The sequence below is a fragment of the Apodemus sylvaticus genome, chromosome 5 (genome assembly GCF_947179515.1).
Source record: "Apodemus sylvaticus chromosome 5, mApoSyl1.1, whole genome shotgun sequence".
Lineage (NCBI taxonomy): Eukaryota > Metazoa > Chordata > Mammalia > Rodentia > Muridae > Apodemus > Apodemus sylvaticus.
In genome coordinates, this window is record NC_067476.1 from 139,746,669 (window position 1) to 139,759,458 (window position 12,790).

Below are 12,790 nucleotides of genomic sequence, written 5' to 3' on the forward strand. Positions count from 1 at the left end.
CAAATCAATCAAACGCGTTGTCATGTGGCTTACACACATTGCTTGGAACACACATATGCAACAATAGAAAGTAACTAATGCATGGAATTAGACTAAAGACAGGCCAGGCAAGGTGGTGCACAGCTTTAATTCCAACACTGAAGAGACAGAGAGAGGAGGATCTCTGTGATTTCAAGACCAACCTGGTCTACCAACCAAGAATCAAGAAACCCGGATTAACAACATAACACCTCTTTCAAAAGTTAACAGAGCTGCCAGGCAGTGATGGTGAAGGCCTTTAATCCCAGCATTTGGTAGGTAGAGGCAAGCAGATTTCTGAGTTCGAGACCAGCCTGGTCTACAGAGTGAGTTCCAGGTCAGCCAGGGTTACACAAAGAGACCCTGTCAAGAAAAACAAAACAAAAACAAACAAACAAAAAAGTAAATAGAGGTAAACTTCAGAGAAAAAGGCACTTAGAGCTAAGGGCAAGCAAGTAATCTAAGATGGTGAGGTAGGGAATAATCTCCAAAAGTCACCAGCACAGCTCAGATCTATCAAGAATGAGTTATGCCACCCAAGACAAGGGAAACTGGGATCAGAGGGGTTTTGCTGGCATGATTAGGTAGGGTGTCTCAGGAAAAGTCCTATACAAATGACTCACTAAGAAGATACTTAGTGAAGGGTACTGAGATGGTAGGTAAGGACACATTAATAGAATATGACTGGGACACTGATAAAGGGCTGAGGACATAACCCGGGATTAGGGCAATGCTGTAAAATGTAAAAGTCCTATGAGTAATCTCAACACTGAAAACAAAACTGTAGCAGGGACATATATGCTAGGGATGACTTGTTGCAACAAATCCTAGCAAAATGTTGAGGCACTGGAGAAACAATAAAGGAGAATGAGGGGTTCATCAAGATGTTTACTGCCATATATCAAACAGAATTCCCATAAACAGAGGAGAAACAGGGTTGTCAAGTATGTCAGTAATAAACTCTAACAGGGACCAGGGAGTCATCTACACAAAGTTCAATGAAATCTCTAAGATCCCTGGGGAATGTGACCTGTGACCCATTTCTCTTCTTCAGGTTTCAGACACAAAGATGTGGGTTCTCCAGGCCTTGGCCATCATGTTGAGCATCCAAGCAGGAACACTTGACCTGGTAGAAACACCACCAGTGCTGGCAAGTCTTCCTGCAGTTGTGCCTGGTCAACTCAATATCCCTTCAGTACTCCCAAGTTCCCCAGACCTCAAAGGTCCACCCAAGCATCAAGGGACACCTCCCAAAAGGCCTGTACCTCCATTCAGAGGTGGCAAGTGTGTACCTGCAGCCAGATACTTCCTCTCCAGTGACAAACTCCAAGACTGTAAGTAAGATCCATTTCACATCTTATCTTGAGTCCTGTTCACACTTTCCAGAGGCTGCTCATTTCTGAGATCAGAGGGAGTTTAGGAAACTTTCTGAACAAGTAGATTTAAACATGATGACACTCTAACATATGCTTGGGGCCTATAGAGTCAAGGGACATTAGGGCATACCTACAAAATCTGGTGCAGCAAGAGATTGAATCCAGCTCATCCGAACACACTAGGATAAGGTGAAGTTGCTTGTATGTTCACACAGGTGGTCCAGGACAAGCCTATGCTACCCTGGACAAAGGAACTGTCCAGCTACAATGGCTGTCTCACTATCTGCCTTCCAGTTGACTCTTACCATCTAGAGGCTATGTGACACTACAGGTTCCGTCTTGCTGGGCCTGAAGCTTGCCTCCACTCCCGCAAATCCACAACCCTCAGCCTGATGTTCAGCATGACAAAACAACAAATTTAGTATTGTCTTACAAGCCCTTGACCACATATGTTCTCTCAAAACCCTCTTCATCTCCTCCTGGAGATAAACATTGTTCTCTGAGATAAAAATTCTATTCCCCGAGACTCTCAAAGGCTAAGAGCACAAAGATGTAATTCTCTTTGAGAAACAGAAAATGGATAGGACTCGTGGGATAAATGCCAAGAAACCCTTACACTTTTCTTAGCAGTTTCCTACAGTAATGGTCTAGCAAAGCCCTGCATCAGAGCGTGGCAGGATAAAGATAGAGGCCATAAGCCAATGAACAGGCAGAGATAAGATTCCTCAAAAAACCAGTTTATGAGGCACAGAACTCTTGGGCTGAGAAGGAGCAACTAGGCTGGAAAAGATGCTTTCTTCAACTTTCTTCAACTGTGACACTATTGAGCCAGAAACATTCCTTGGCTCAATCATCTTCAGCTGTAGATTCAGCAAGGCTAACCACAATCAATACTTCACTGACATTGTTCTATGCCATTCCTTGTACAGCCAGAAAGGAACTCAGAGAAAGAATTCTAGAACCTTGACAATTCGTCAAACCGTGGCTGACTCAGCCTCTTCAAAAATTACCTGCACTTCATCTACCTCTTCCTACTTAAATCAGATCGAGGGAGAAAAAATAAGCTCCTTTCTGGCCTCGAAAACCCAAGTCTTGGTCAAAATAAAAAGGCACAGAAGTACTTCCTTCAAATATAGCGCATTCAAGGAAAAAGAATCTTCCAGATTAATAGGAGGAAAATGAAAAAAAGAACAGAGATATCTGGGACATAATGGCCTAGAAAGAAAATAATTGTCCTTTACTCTTCAAGACACTGACACTTCTGTAGACCCTCCACCTTGTAACAGATAATGACACTCATAACCTTTTCCTTTGTCTACAAGACATGCACCATATCCAATTATAGATCTCCACCAAATAAAGACACTGTGATCAGGGAAGCCATAGAGACTCTAAAGAACATACCTGCAATTGGGAACTGTACACAAGGACAAACAAACAAGTAAAACCATGTTGGCCTGATGACCCTCTTCACCAGAAGAGGACCAGATCAGATGCCCAGCATACCGAGTGCAAGTGGGTCTGGGCCAGGAAGTTGGAATCTTTTTATATCATTTGCATTAAAAGTAAATAAAAGCATAAAAAAGCAAGACAGAAGAAAAATGACAAACAAAAATGAGGTCCCACCCTCACTCCATGTCCATGTACCTTTCAAGGAAACACTCTGCTCACAAGTTATATCACTGTAGGCTAAAAGGAGCTGTTCGTGTCACAGAAGGGATAGTTCTCTGACAGAAACTAACTCTTAACTAGGGCAGAGACAAAACTCAAACTAGGAAGGCAGAATACAGAGTCCCTATGTGCCCCATATTTCAAGATGCTATCATCCAGAAAAGAGCATTGCAAGGGCAGAACTGACACCAGATCTCTCTCTTGATCTTTTTTAGACCTCATGAAGACACTGCCCCCACAGATTGAGAACTTGGTGAAGTGTGATGATGTTGACCTGGGAGGCATGATTGGAAGTTTGATAACCACGTTGGAGGACTCTGATGTGCTTGCTATCTTAGATGTCACTTCCCTCCTAAATGGGGGAGGAGGCCTTGGCATTGGTGGACTCCTAGGCAATGAAGGTAATGAGGATTCCTCAAAGCACTCATCTGGCTCCAAGGTTGCTGGTGGTCTTGGTCAGCTAATCCCAGAGGGCCTCCCAGGCACAGATGTCCTGGGTGGCTTACTAAACCTTGGTGGAGACAAGGGCCCTGGAAAAGGACTGCTGAATGGGAATGGGCTCTCCAATATCAAGAAGCCTCTAGATGACATCGTTGAAGATGTAAGCAATCTAAAAGATACTGTCCATGACAAAGTGACCAATATGGTCCCAGATACCATCAAGGAGCCACTTGGAGATCTGCTCAAGATGGACATCAAAGAAACTGTGCTCAAGTAAGTGCTTTCTTACTCTTGGGTTTTGGACAAAGAAGCTGCTTTTGGAGAACCCTCAGATTCAACTACAGCAATCCCAGGGATAGCCACCCTGCCATGGAGAAACATACTTAGTTCTCCAGGAAGTCTCTCTGCAAAATAGGACCAGGATTCCTTGAGCTCAAACCTTTACATGGTGGAAAGGGAAGCTCGGGGCCCATGGGATTGGCTGGGATCAGTTGGTGGTGAACTCTCTGACTCACAGGTATTTCTCATGAGGGCCAGGCTGTTGCCATGGCACACAACTGAGTCTCTGCTGTCGCTATGCAGATTAAAGGTCTCACAAGTAACAGTGGACAGCACGGATATAGCCGTGGGAGCTGATGAGATCCAAGTTCTCTCCGCAGTTACTGCCATCATAGAAGGACAAGGGTGAGTGTGTTTACACAATGGCTGCCTGGATCAGCCTGGATGAGGGTACACATGCCCTATGCTACAGCCAGATGACAAAGACATAATATGACAAAAGAGGATTGGCTTCCCACAGAGCCAGTCTTACAATAAAATACATTCTCCCAAAAAAGAAATACATCAAGCCTAGTGGTGATAGCACACACCTGTAATCACAGCACTCTGGGAGCCAGAGGCTGGAGGATTTCTAATCTCGAGACCAGCCTGGTCTACAGAGTGAGTTCCAGGAAAGCCAGGGCTATACAGAGAAACCCTGTCTTGAAAAAAAAACAAATCCAAAAAACCAAAAAACAAAAAAAAAGAAATACATCATATTTATATATGTATTTCAATCATATCCATATACTGAAAAATAAGAAGTAGCCACAGTCGCTTCTGGCAGATGGATGTCTCTCATGTACTCAATAAGGAACATCCAATCCTTAGACTTGGGTGAACATTAGGGTGACCTTTTCAGGCTTGCTAAGACAATTGTTTGTGAAATACTGAATGGCTGCCCCCAAATGACCAGGCTCTTCTCTCTGTGGCAAGGGACTGAGACCCTAAGACCATGTGGACTGGGATGTGCAGTCCTGCCCTCTAAAGGATGGTCCTGGCCCACAGCTCTTTCCCAAATGCCTGTCCATCCCCTGGAGCCCCACACCTCAGGCAGCACTCTGTTCACCCTTACCTTCCTCTCCACAGCTTGCTTGGACCAGTCATCAACCTAATGCAGTTTCAGTCTCAGATGGACGTAACAATGAGAATTGCTGTTTCCTCCAACAACACCCAATGCGTCAACCTTGATGTGCAAGACACCCATATGCAGGTCAAGGAAATGAACATTCAGCTAATAGAGACGTACGTAAACCCTTTCTTTTCATTACTACCTTGATTCAAACATGTCTCAGAAGGCCCCTGCAGCTTTCCCAGAGGTGAACTGGTCCACCATAGTACAACAGACAATCGGGTAATGCTGACCAGCTAGCTAGAAGCTCACTAGCAACATCCTACTTGTTGAAGTACAGCCTTCTCACACCTACATCATTCCTCCTGCCTGTTTTAGTAACCCATCCCATATGTTTCATGAACTGTACACTGATCAGATCCAAAATGCAAAACAGCAACCATGTGGCTCCACAGTGAAAATCTGTCAGCTGTGTGGCCTAGTTCCCCTATCCTGACCCAGCAATAGCATGCAGGCTCTACTGACTTAGGGTCACACTGTCACTGGGGAAACACATGGACAGAGAAGCTTGCAGGCTGTAACTTCTCAACCTGCACAGGCCCAGCTTTCACTTTCTTTACTTCCCTATGCTATGGCCAAGGGAGGATCTATTACATTTTCTTTAGCTAGAGCATAGAAAGCTGTGTGTTCTGATCCACAACTACACAAGAAAACAAACAGGAATGTGAATGAATTTGCTCCACTGTCTGAAGGATGAAGTCATCCACGTGGACCTCAGGACTAGGTGTCTTGTGCATTGGTCAGGTACCGTTGCATCTTCCTTGAAGACCAAACCAAGAGCTCAGGTCCTCCACATAATGACATCACAGGCACCGTCCTGACTCCTTCATCAGTGAGATGATTTCTTTAACACATAGACGAATCTAGAAATACAAGGATCACTTGTTTCAACATGTATTCTTTCACAGAGTCAAAGAAACTGTGCCTCTGCCTGTGCCTCTGCCCTTGAATTCAGTCATCCCAGTACTCCTGACAGCAAAAATAAATGAAAATGTAAGTCCAAGGAAGGGAAGGCAGAGGATTCCCACAGGGAGCTAAGTCACTGGGGAAACAGAGGGAGAGAAAAGTTCACAGGCCTGATGTTAGGAGAGCATTAGGAACAAAGCCAGGGCCCCCTGGAGCCCGAGGGCCACCTTGGACAAGCAGCACATCTGAACTACACTGCCTGGCAGCAGAACTACATACAAATCATGACACATGGCAACTATGGATAACTTCAGCCCAGGAGAGGCTAGGAAAGTGTCACATGAGAGGAAGTCAAGGGGAAAAGGGCAGGAGGCAGTGTGGCAAGACAGGCTACTGAAGCTCCCTCAGCTAAGGTCTGTGTGCTGACTTCACAGATGGAGAAATCCAACTCCTGTGCCATCGTCCTCAATGACTTCAACAACTGCAAGAACAGTGAGTACTTCTTTAGAGTTTCTATTAGAGCGTGGATGGCCCCAGCACCTTGGGAGATTTCATAGGGTGGCACACCACAAAGATGGACTTCTCAGATCTCACCCTCCAAAACTACAAAGACTCACAAATTCCTCAGCACACTTAGAGATGACATGGGTCCACGTGAACTTTCCCTTGCTGTACATGGATTCTGCCTTATGGAAGAGGATGGGACCCAGTGCTTCTGAAGGGTCTGCCTGGATCGTCCCAACCCAAACACCTTTCAAGGGCAACACTGCATAGAGTCTGAATTGAGGGCCTTCCCAGGCCCTTATCTCTGGCTGTCTGAGATCAGGAAACCCCAGAGAATCCCTAAAAACATGACAACAGTCACAGCTTGTGGGACAAAATGGGTTGAACCACTCAGAGAGGTGAAGTAGGAAACTGGGCACATTTCTCAAGTCCAAAAGTAAACAAATGGCAGGCTCTAGCTAGCCAGTCTTTCCATCTCTGAGTAGAAAAAAAGAAAGAAAGAATGAAAAGAAAAGAAAGAAATCCTTTCTAGTAACTGTAAAGTTCATAGCACACCTGGAGACAGAGTCGTAGAAGCCTTAGAGCTCTTCCATGTGTCTGGCAGGAAGACAGAAGTAGTTGTCTAAACTGCTGTCTAGAGGGAAATGAGAGCAACAGGGTTTGAGGCACAGCAGCCTTGGTGCTTGTCTGGTCTCCCTTGATTCGTCCGTCTCTTCTGTCTGCAGCTTCCGGCTTATTCAGTTACCAAGTTCATACTGCCAAGATGTCTCCAAAAGGACTTTCCATCCTCTACTGTGTAAGTATTCACTGGCTTTTCAATGACAACTGGATGAATGCTGGAAGCATACCTTGGCAATAAAAGACATCAGATGTCAGAATAGAGAAACCATGGGCTCTTTTCAGACGCCTCAGCTTCTTCCTGGGGTCAATCTCCTGAGTGCCCAGCTAGGACAAGCTCAGCCTAGCGCACTTTTCCCTTCACCTCCACAGGACAATGCCTCTGAGGCACTCCAACAGCGACAAGCATTGCATGACCCAGCTCACATCTCCATTCTCAGTGAACTACACACAAACAAGCAAAAAGACCCTGCTCTTCCAACCACCCACAACCCAACCAGGAAGGCAGAAGCAGGCCACTGAAGTGATGAAGGGGGAGGCAGAGTTAGCTCAGCTTCCCTCCTGAGATCCATCGAAAAGGCTCCACTCACTTGATGAAGCGCAAAAAACTACATAACATGGGAGGAAGCTCATCAAACAACCTGCAAACATACACAGAGCACATAGCCAAGCTGAGGGTCAGATCTCTGTACACAGCACACGTGTGGTAACAGACTCTGCACATAATTTCACATGTTCCAGTCACGGTGTGGAGTAAGGAGGCCTGCACAAGATGTGCAAGCATAGGTGATGACGGACATGTGTCACTGTCCTTGGTGTTCCTCACTGATGTGCCAACATCCCTTCCAGAAAGAAAGTATTGGTCAGACATGTTACAGGAGAGGGCATATAAAACAGAAGAATGAAACTGACAGAGAGGGAGATAGAAAGACAGAGAGATGGAAAGGCAGACAGAGATAGAGACAGAGATACAGAGACAGAGAAACAGAAACAGAGACAGAGAAAGGGGGAGGATGGGGGGGAGAGGGGGAATATCCAAGAAAATCCACAATATCTAAGAACTTATGCCTTTGTATGATGAGCTATGAAATGTAGAAGGGAAGGAGGGAGAAGGGAGGGAGAAAGAGGGAAGGCAAGGAAATGGAAGAGAAGAGAGAGAGGGAAGAGACAGGAAGAGAAGAAAATGACAGAAACATGACTCAGCTTGGCCTTTAGTTCTATAGAACTGTGTCAAGGAGAAGATGTGACAGGCAAACATATACATATTCTGGTGACTTCACAAAGATGTTCCTCTGCTTTCCCCTCCTTAGGTTAAAGCCAATATAGGCAACAAAACTGTCCCTGTGCCTGGAGGTCGGCTCCCTCCAGATCCCAAAAATGCCAGCATTGCTGTAACCATTTCCTCCTCAACACTGAAGACACTTATAAAACATGTGGCCAAGAACAGCTCTGTCCAGGTGAGTGTCCAACATCAGCCACAGGTCTCTACTACTCTGGGTATTAGCTGAGACTGTCACTTCTCAGGGAAATGATTCATGCAAACATTGAAAAGATCAATGACACAGGACATACATTAAACTTCATGATCAGGCCGAGGCCTGGACCTCATCAGTGGGGCATCAGGAGCAGGCTCAGGGCTTAGGGGTCAGGGGACAGGAAGGGCAGTAATGTTAACAGTATGCGTGTGTCATCCACTTCTCTAGGCACCACCCTCATGTGAAATAGCATAGAAGTATATTCACCACAGAGTCCACAAGTGGTCATCTGAGAGCTTTGAGACACAAGGGCAGACAAAGATACTTCATCTTTGAAAGGCTTGATAGAGAGGAACATTCACAAGTTCTCTGTCCCGACATCCATCCACACACTGAAGTAAACAGAAGCAAGGGCTGGGAAAGCCCTGGCATTTCTTTTTCTCAGCTGCACTAGCACCCAAGCTGGGCAAGCTAGCCTACAAGCCAGAATGCAGTATCCTCACAAAGACAGAGGACACATGCCTGCCTCATGATATGGCACCTCTGTCCTCTTCCCCACACTAACTGAACTCTTCTTCTTCACCACAGATGAATGACCTGGAAGCACAAATCACCTATATAGCACTTGCCTCCCAGGAAAACAATACGCTCAGAGTCCTCTATAAGGTTGACATAAGAAAGGATGGCGAGGAATTTGCCACTGGGGAATCGGTGAGTGCTGAGAAATGGAGCAGACTGCTGTGGAAGGAGAACTTGGATGAGCAGGATGGACTCTTTCCAAAAGCCTGAGGCCCATTATGCCTTGCTGACCCCACAGCAGAGGGAAAGGCCAGGTCCCCTTGTGTCACACATGCTCTCTTGTGTCATTTCAGAAATTATTCATCTCCCATGGCAGCAAGATTTCAAACTCCACACTGACACCAGACATCAAACTCATAAGGTACAACAGACCCTGTGCAACACACAGGCATAATGGGATCTTGTTCTGAGCAAATATTTCAATAATTAAAGGAACCGGGAATTAAGGCTTACATGATCTCATTCCCATGTCTATTCTGACAAGCAGTGCCTAGTCTACAGATGACTCACCTCAAATCAATTCAGATAAGACTTGAACTCTAAACTTGAAATCTAAACTTGAGCAATACTCATCTCATGAACCTAATGTTTCTCTGTACTTTGTTGCTGACAGGTCCGAACACACTGTGGTGCCACCCGAGGCAGTAAGTTCAAGTGCCCTTGAATACTAGGTGGGAAATCACATCAAAGTCAGAGACACAGTGATTCAAGACTGGGGAAAAGAAATGCCCCTGGGGAAGGGAACACATGCCTATTGGCAATTCCCACAGGACTTGTGGGTGGAGGCTATGAGGAACACACACACAATCACATAACGGGAGACAAAGACACTGAAAGTCTGTGCCACATGCAAAACAGTGACCCACAGTGTGTGCGCAGAGAAGGGATTAGGAAATGTGTCCCTGTAACACAATGAGAAATGGGAGTCAGGAATAAGCTGATTCTATGGTGACTCCAAGGCCAGCAATCACTCCTCCTTTCCTTAGCAAGGGAAGTGACAGACAGAGCTTTCCAGGCTATGGCTCAGTTAAAAAGAACTAAGAAGGACTAACCCCTGACCTCACACTAGCTACTCATAGACATGGGACACAGTGCTCTATGCCAACAGTAGACCTCTGGGTGTTAAAGGGCAGAGTTTAAAGAGCATCCACTGTGTGTAGACAGCAGGGCACTGCTACAGTGGCACCACAACCCACTACTGCAGTAGTGTGACTTCCCACAGAGGAGGGTGAGCATTTAGGAAGCATGGATGGAGAAGCAACAGCTCATGCTCAGAGGTGGGCCACAAGAGAGAGAAGGGACCAGCAGAACACAGACACCCAGACATGCATGCATTCGAACTTACATCAAAGCAGGCAGTAGTGACTAGCCACTGACAGTCCTCTTTCCTTTAGCCTCCAAATTGCTCCTGATGTCCTAAGGCCACCTGCTGTCCTTGTAGCAGGGTGTCACTGACCAGGCCAATACCTCTGCTCAAGGAGCCACAGGGGAAACAACACCAACAGGGACTCCCTAAATTTCCAAAGACAAGACACCTAAGGATACACGGAGAAACATCTCCACATTTGATGTTGACACATGACAGACCTGTCAACTAGAGAACCACAGGAACCAGCAGCCTGAGATAATATTCCTGAGCCCTGAGGACAAGCAGAGGACTGCATGGCTCTACTGAAAATGTCTCCATGTCTTGCAGAAGGAAGAAGTAGAAGGCATTATGTCTGAAGTCACAAAGAAGGCCTGGTCCAGCTTCAATGGTATGTGGAGTTGATAACAGTGAGTGTTGGCACAGTTAGTGCCCATGAGAGGTGGGAGGAGGACACAAAAAGTGCACTAAAGCACCAAGCACAAGGCCACCCTGTCATCTGCTAGCATACACATAGACATACACACACACACACACACACACACACATTACCTTCTCTTTGCTTAAAAGGCAGCAAGTGGTGGTAAAGGAGAAAACAGATCCTCTGAAGTTCCCAAGATACCTTGTCCACACCTCTCTTGGGACCATGACCATCAGTATATACAGCTGCACAGTGGACCTGGGTCACTCACCCCTGTAGACACTTGAAAGCTAGGTTGTCCCTCATTGGACAACAATAACGATGGTGCCACATGCCAGGTGTACACGTCCCTGGTTAGTTCTACTGTAGTTCCAAATAGTGCACTGACCCTCAAATGAGTGCCAGCCAGTCAGTCCATCACTAGCAATCAGTGTTAGGAGGCCACCAGGTCCCCACCTGCTTTAGGGGCCTCTCTTCCCATACACCATCCAATAGCCTGGGATGGACAGTATTCATGCCACCATGCTGAATGGGTGTGACAGTGACTCCTCCTAGGGCTACATACAGGACAGAGATCCCACGTGTGACTGTGGTCACACAAGCCAATCAGGTTGTCATTTCCTTTAACTCCTGTCACAAAATGATACTTTCTTTTTCAGAACTGTATAAAAAAATGAATATTCCTGAAGGAGTGTCTTCAAATACTTTAACGAACTCCAATGTCAAACTACTGAGATCAGTAAGTGACAGAAATACGGTTCTTTTCTTTCCTTGTTTCTTTTGCTTTGCTTTGCCTCAAATCCAGGACCTTGCACATATCTACCTGTACAAGCATCGTCAGATGTGACTCAGAAACAGCAGCTTCTCTCAAACGCCTCAAACCTTAAGCTGTCCTAGAGCCCATACTTTCCTACAGCTGAGCCTACATCAATCCCTAGAGTGTCTGACTGAGAGACTGTCAGCAGTTGTCCACAAGGGCTCTCTATACTCTCATTCTTTTATGTTGAACCTATGAGGGGCCATTACCACAGGCCAGCCTTGATCAGGGACCAGACCAGATGAATGACATCTGAGCTATAGCTCAGTGACAAGACACACAGCCCATAGTAGGTTATGTCACAGCAGTAAACAGAACAGTTACTAAACAGCCAGCATGGTTCCAGCACCAGCAGGTGCTTCACTCAGAATCTTGTGAACACAGGAGTCAGTGCTATACAACTGCTGTCCTGAGATGGATCACGACCTCCTCTGCATGGATCTCCTCCTGCCAGAGGACTCACCTTCCAGTTCCTTCTCTCATAGTCTAAACTCTGCAGGGTGCTCACTGGCAGATGTCCTCTCCCCTCCCTGAAACAGATCTGGGGATCTGGGGGGATGGAGGGGTTGGCAATTCTCTCACCTGAAGTCAACTTCCAGTGTGAAAGGCAGAAACTATTTTCTTTCTCTCCCCTCAGAATGACCTTCAGGCAGCAAGCTGAAACCAGCAGGACTGAACTACAGCAGTACTGAATGACAGCAAAACCCCCTGAGAAGTTTTTCCATGCCCTTTCAACCCCATACTTATAATTCAGGAGACAATAGCTATGGTCTCCTCAGCATGCCCAGAATCCTCTGCCTTGAGTGACAAAGGACAAGAACAGTTGGAGGAAAAGGGCATTGTTGTAATCAGCTCCTTAATAAACACTCCCTGCATGCAAAAGTGAGAGATGACTGGTTCCTCAATGCTCATGCATATTCATGAGCATGCAAAGAACTTCTTACTTGGGGATCAACAGTAACTTGAGACAACAAAATCCTGTGATCTCCAGGCTCCAGGGACAATGATTAAACCTTTCTGCCCCTCACCTCCCTCTCATACTTGGATCTGGAGTGCCTCACAAAGGCTCAGGTGGTAAAGCCTTGCTCCCCACCTGGTGCTGCTGGGAGGAGGTGGGACCTGTGCTGTCTGAGGTAGTTCTTTAGGTC

At 46.1% G+C, this 12,790-nt stretch overlaps 1 protein-coding gene across 1 annotated transcript; it reads left to right on the plus strand.

The window, feature by feature from the left end:
- Positions 1 to 1,010: 1,010 nt before the first annotated feature.
- On the plus strand, positions 1,011 to 12,505 carry LOC127686103 (vomeromodulin-like). Its single transcript, XM_052183984.1, has 14 exons — positions 1,011 to 1,352; positions 3,281 to 3,779; positions 4,089 to 4,190; positions 4,914 to 5,069; positions 5,865 to 5,949; positions 6,297 to 6,354; positions 7,092 to 7,162; positions 8,295 to 8,441; positions 9,048 to 9,170; positions 9,332 to 9,399; positions 9,652 to 9,682; positions 10,735 to 10,795; positions 11,485 to 11,564; positions 12,280 to 12,505. The coding sequence occupies exons 1-14, from the start codon at positions 1,088 to 1,090 to the stop codon at positions 12,301 to 12,303; spliced, it is 1,770 nt and encodes a 589-aa protein (XP_052039944.1). The 5' UTR covers positions 1,011 to 1,087; the 3' UTR covers positions 12,304 to 12,505.
- Positions 12,506 to 12,790: the final 285 nt, after the last annotated feature.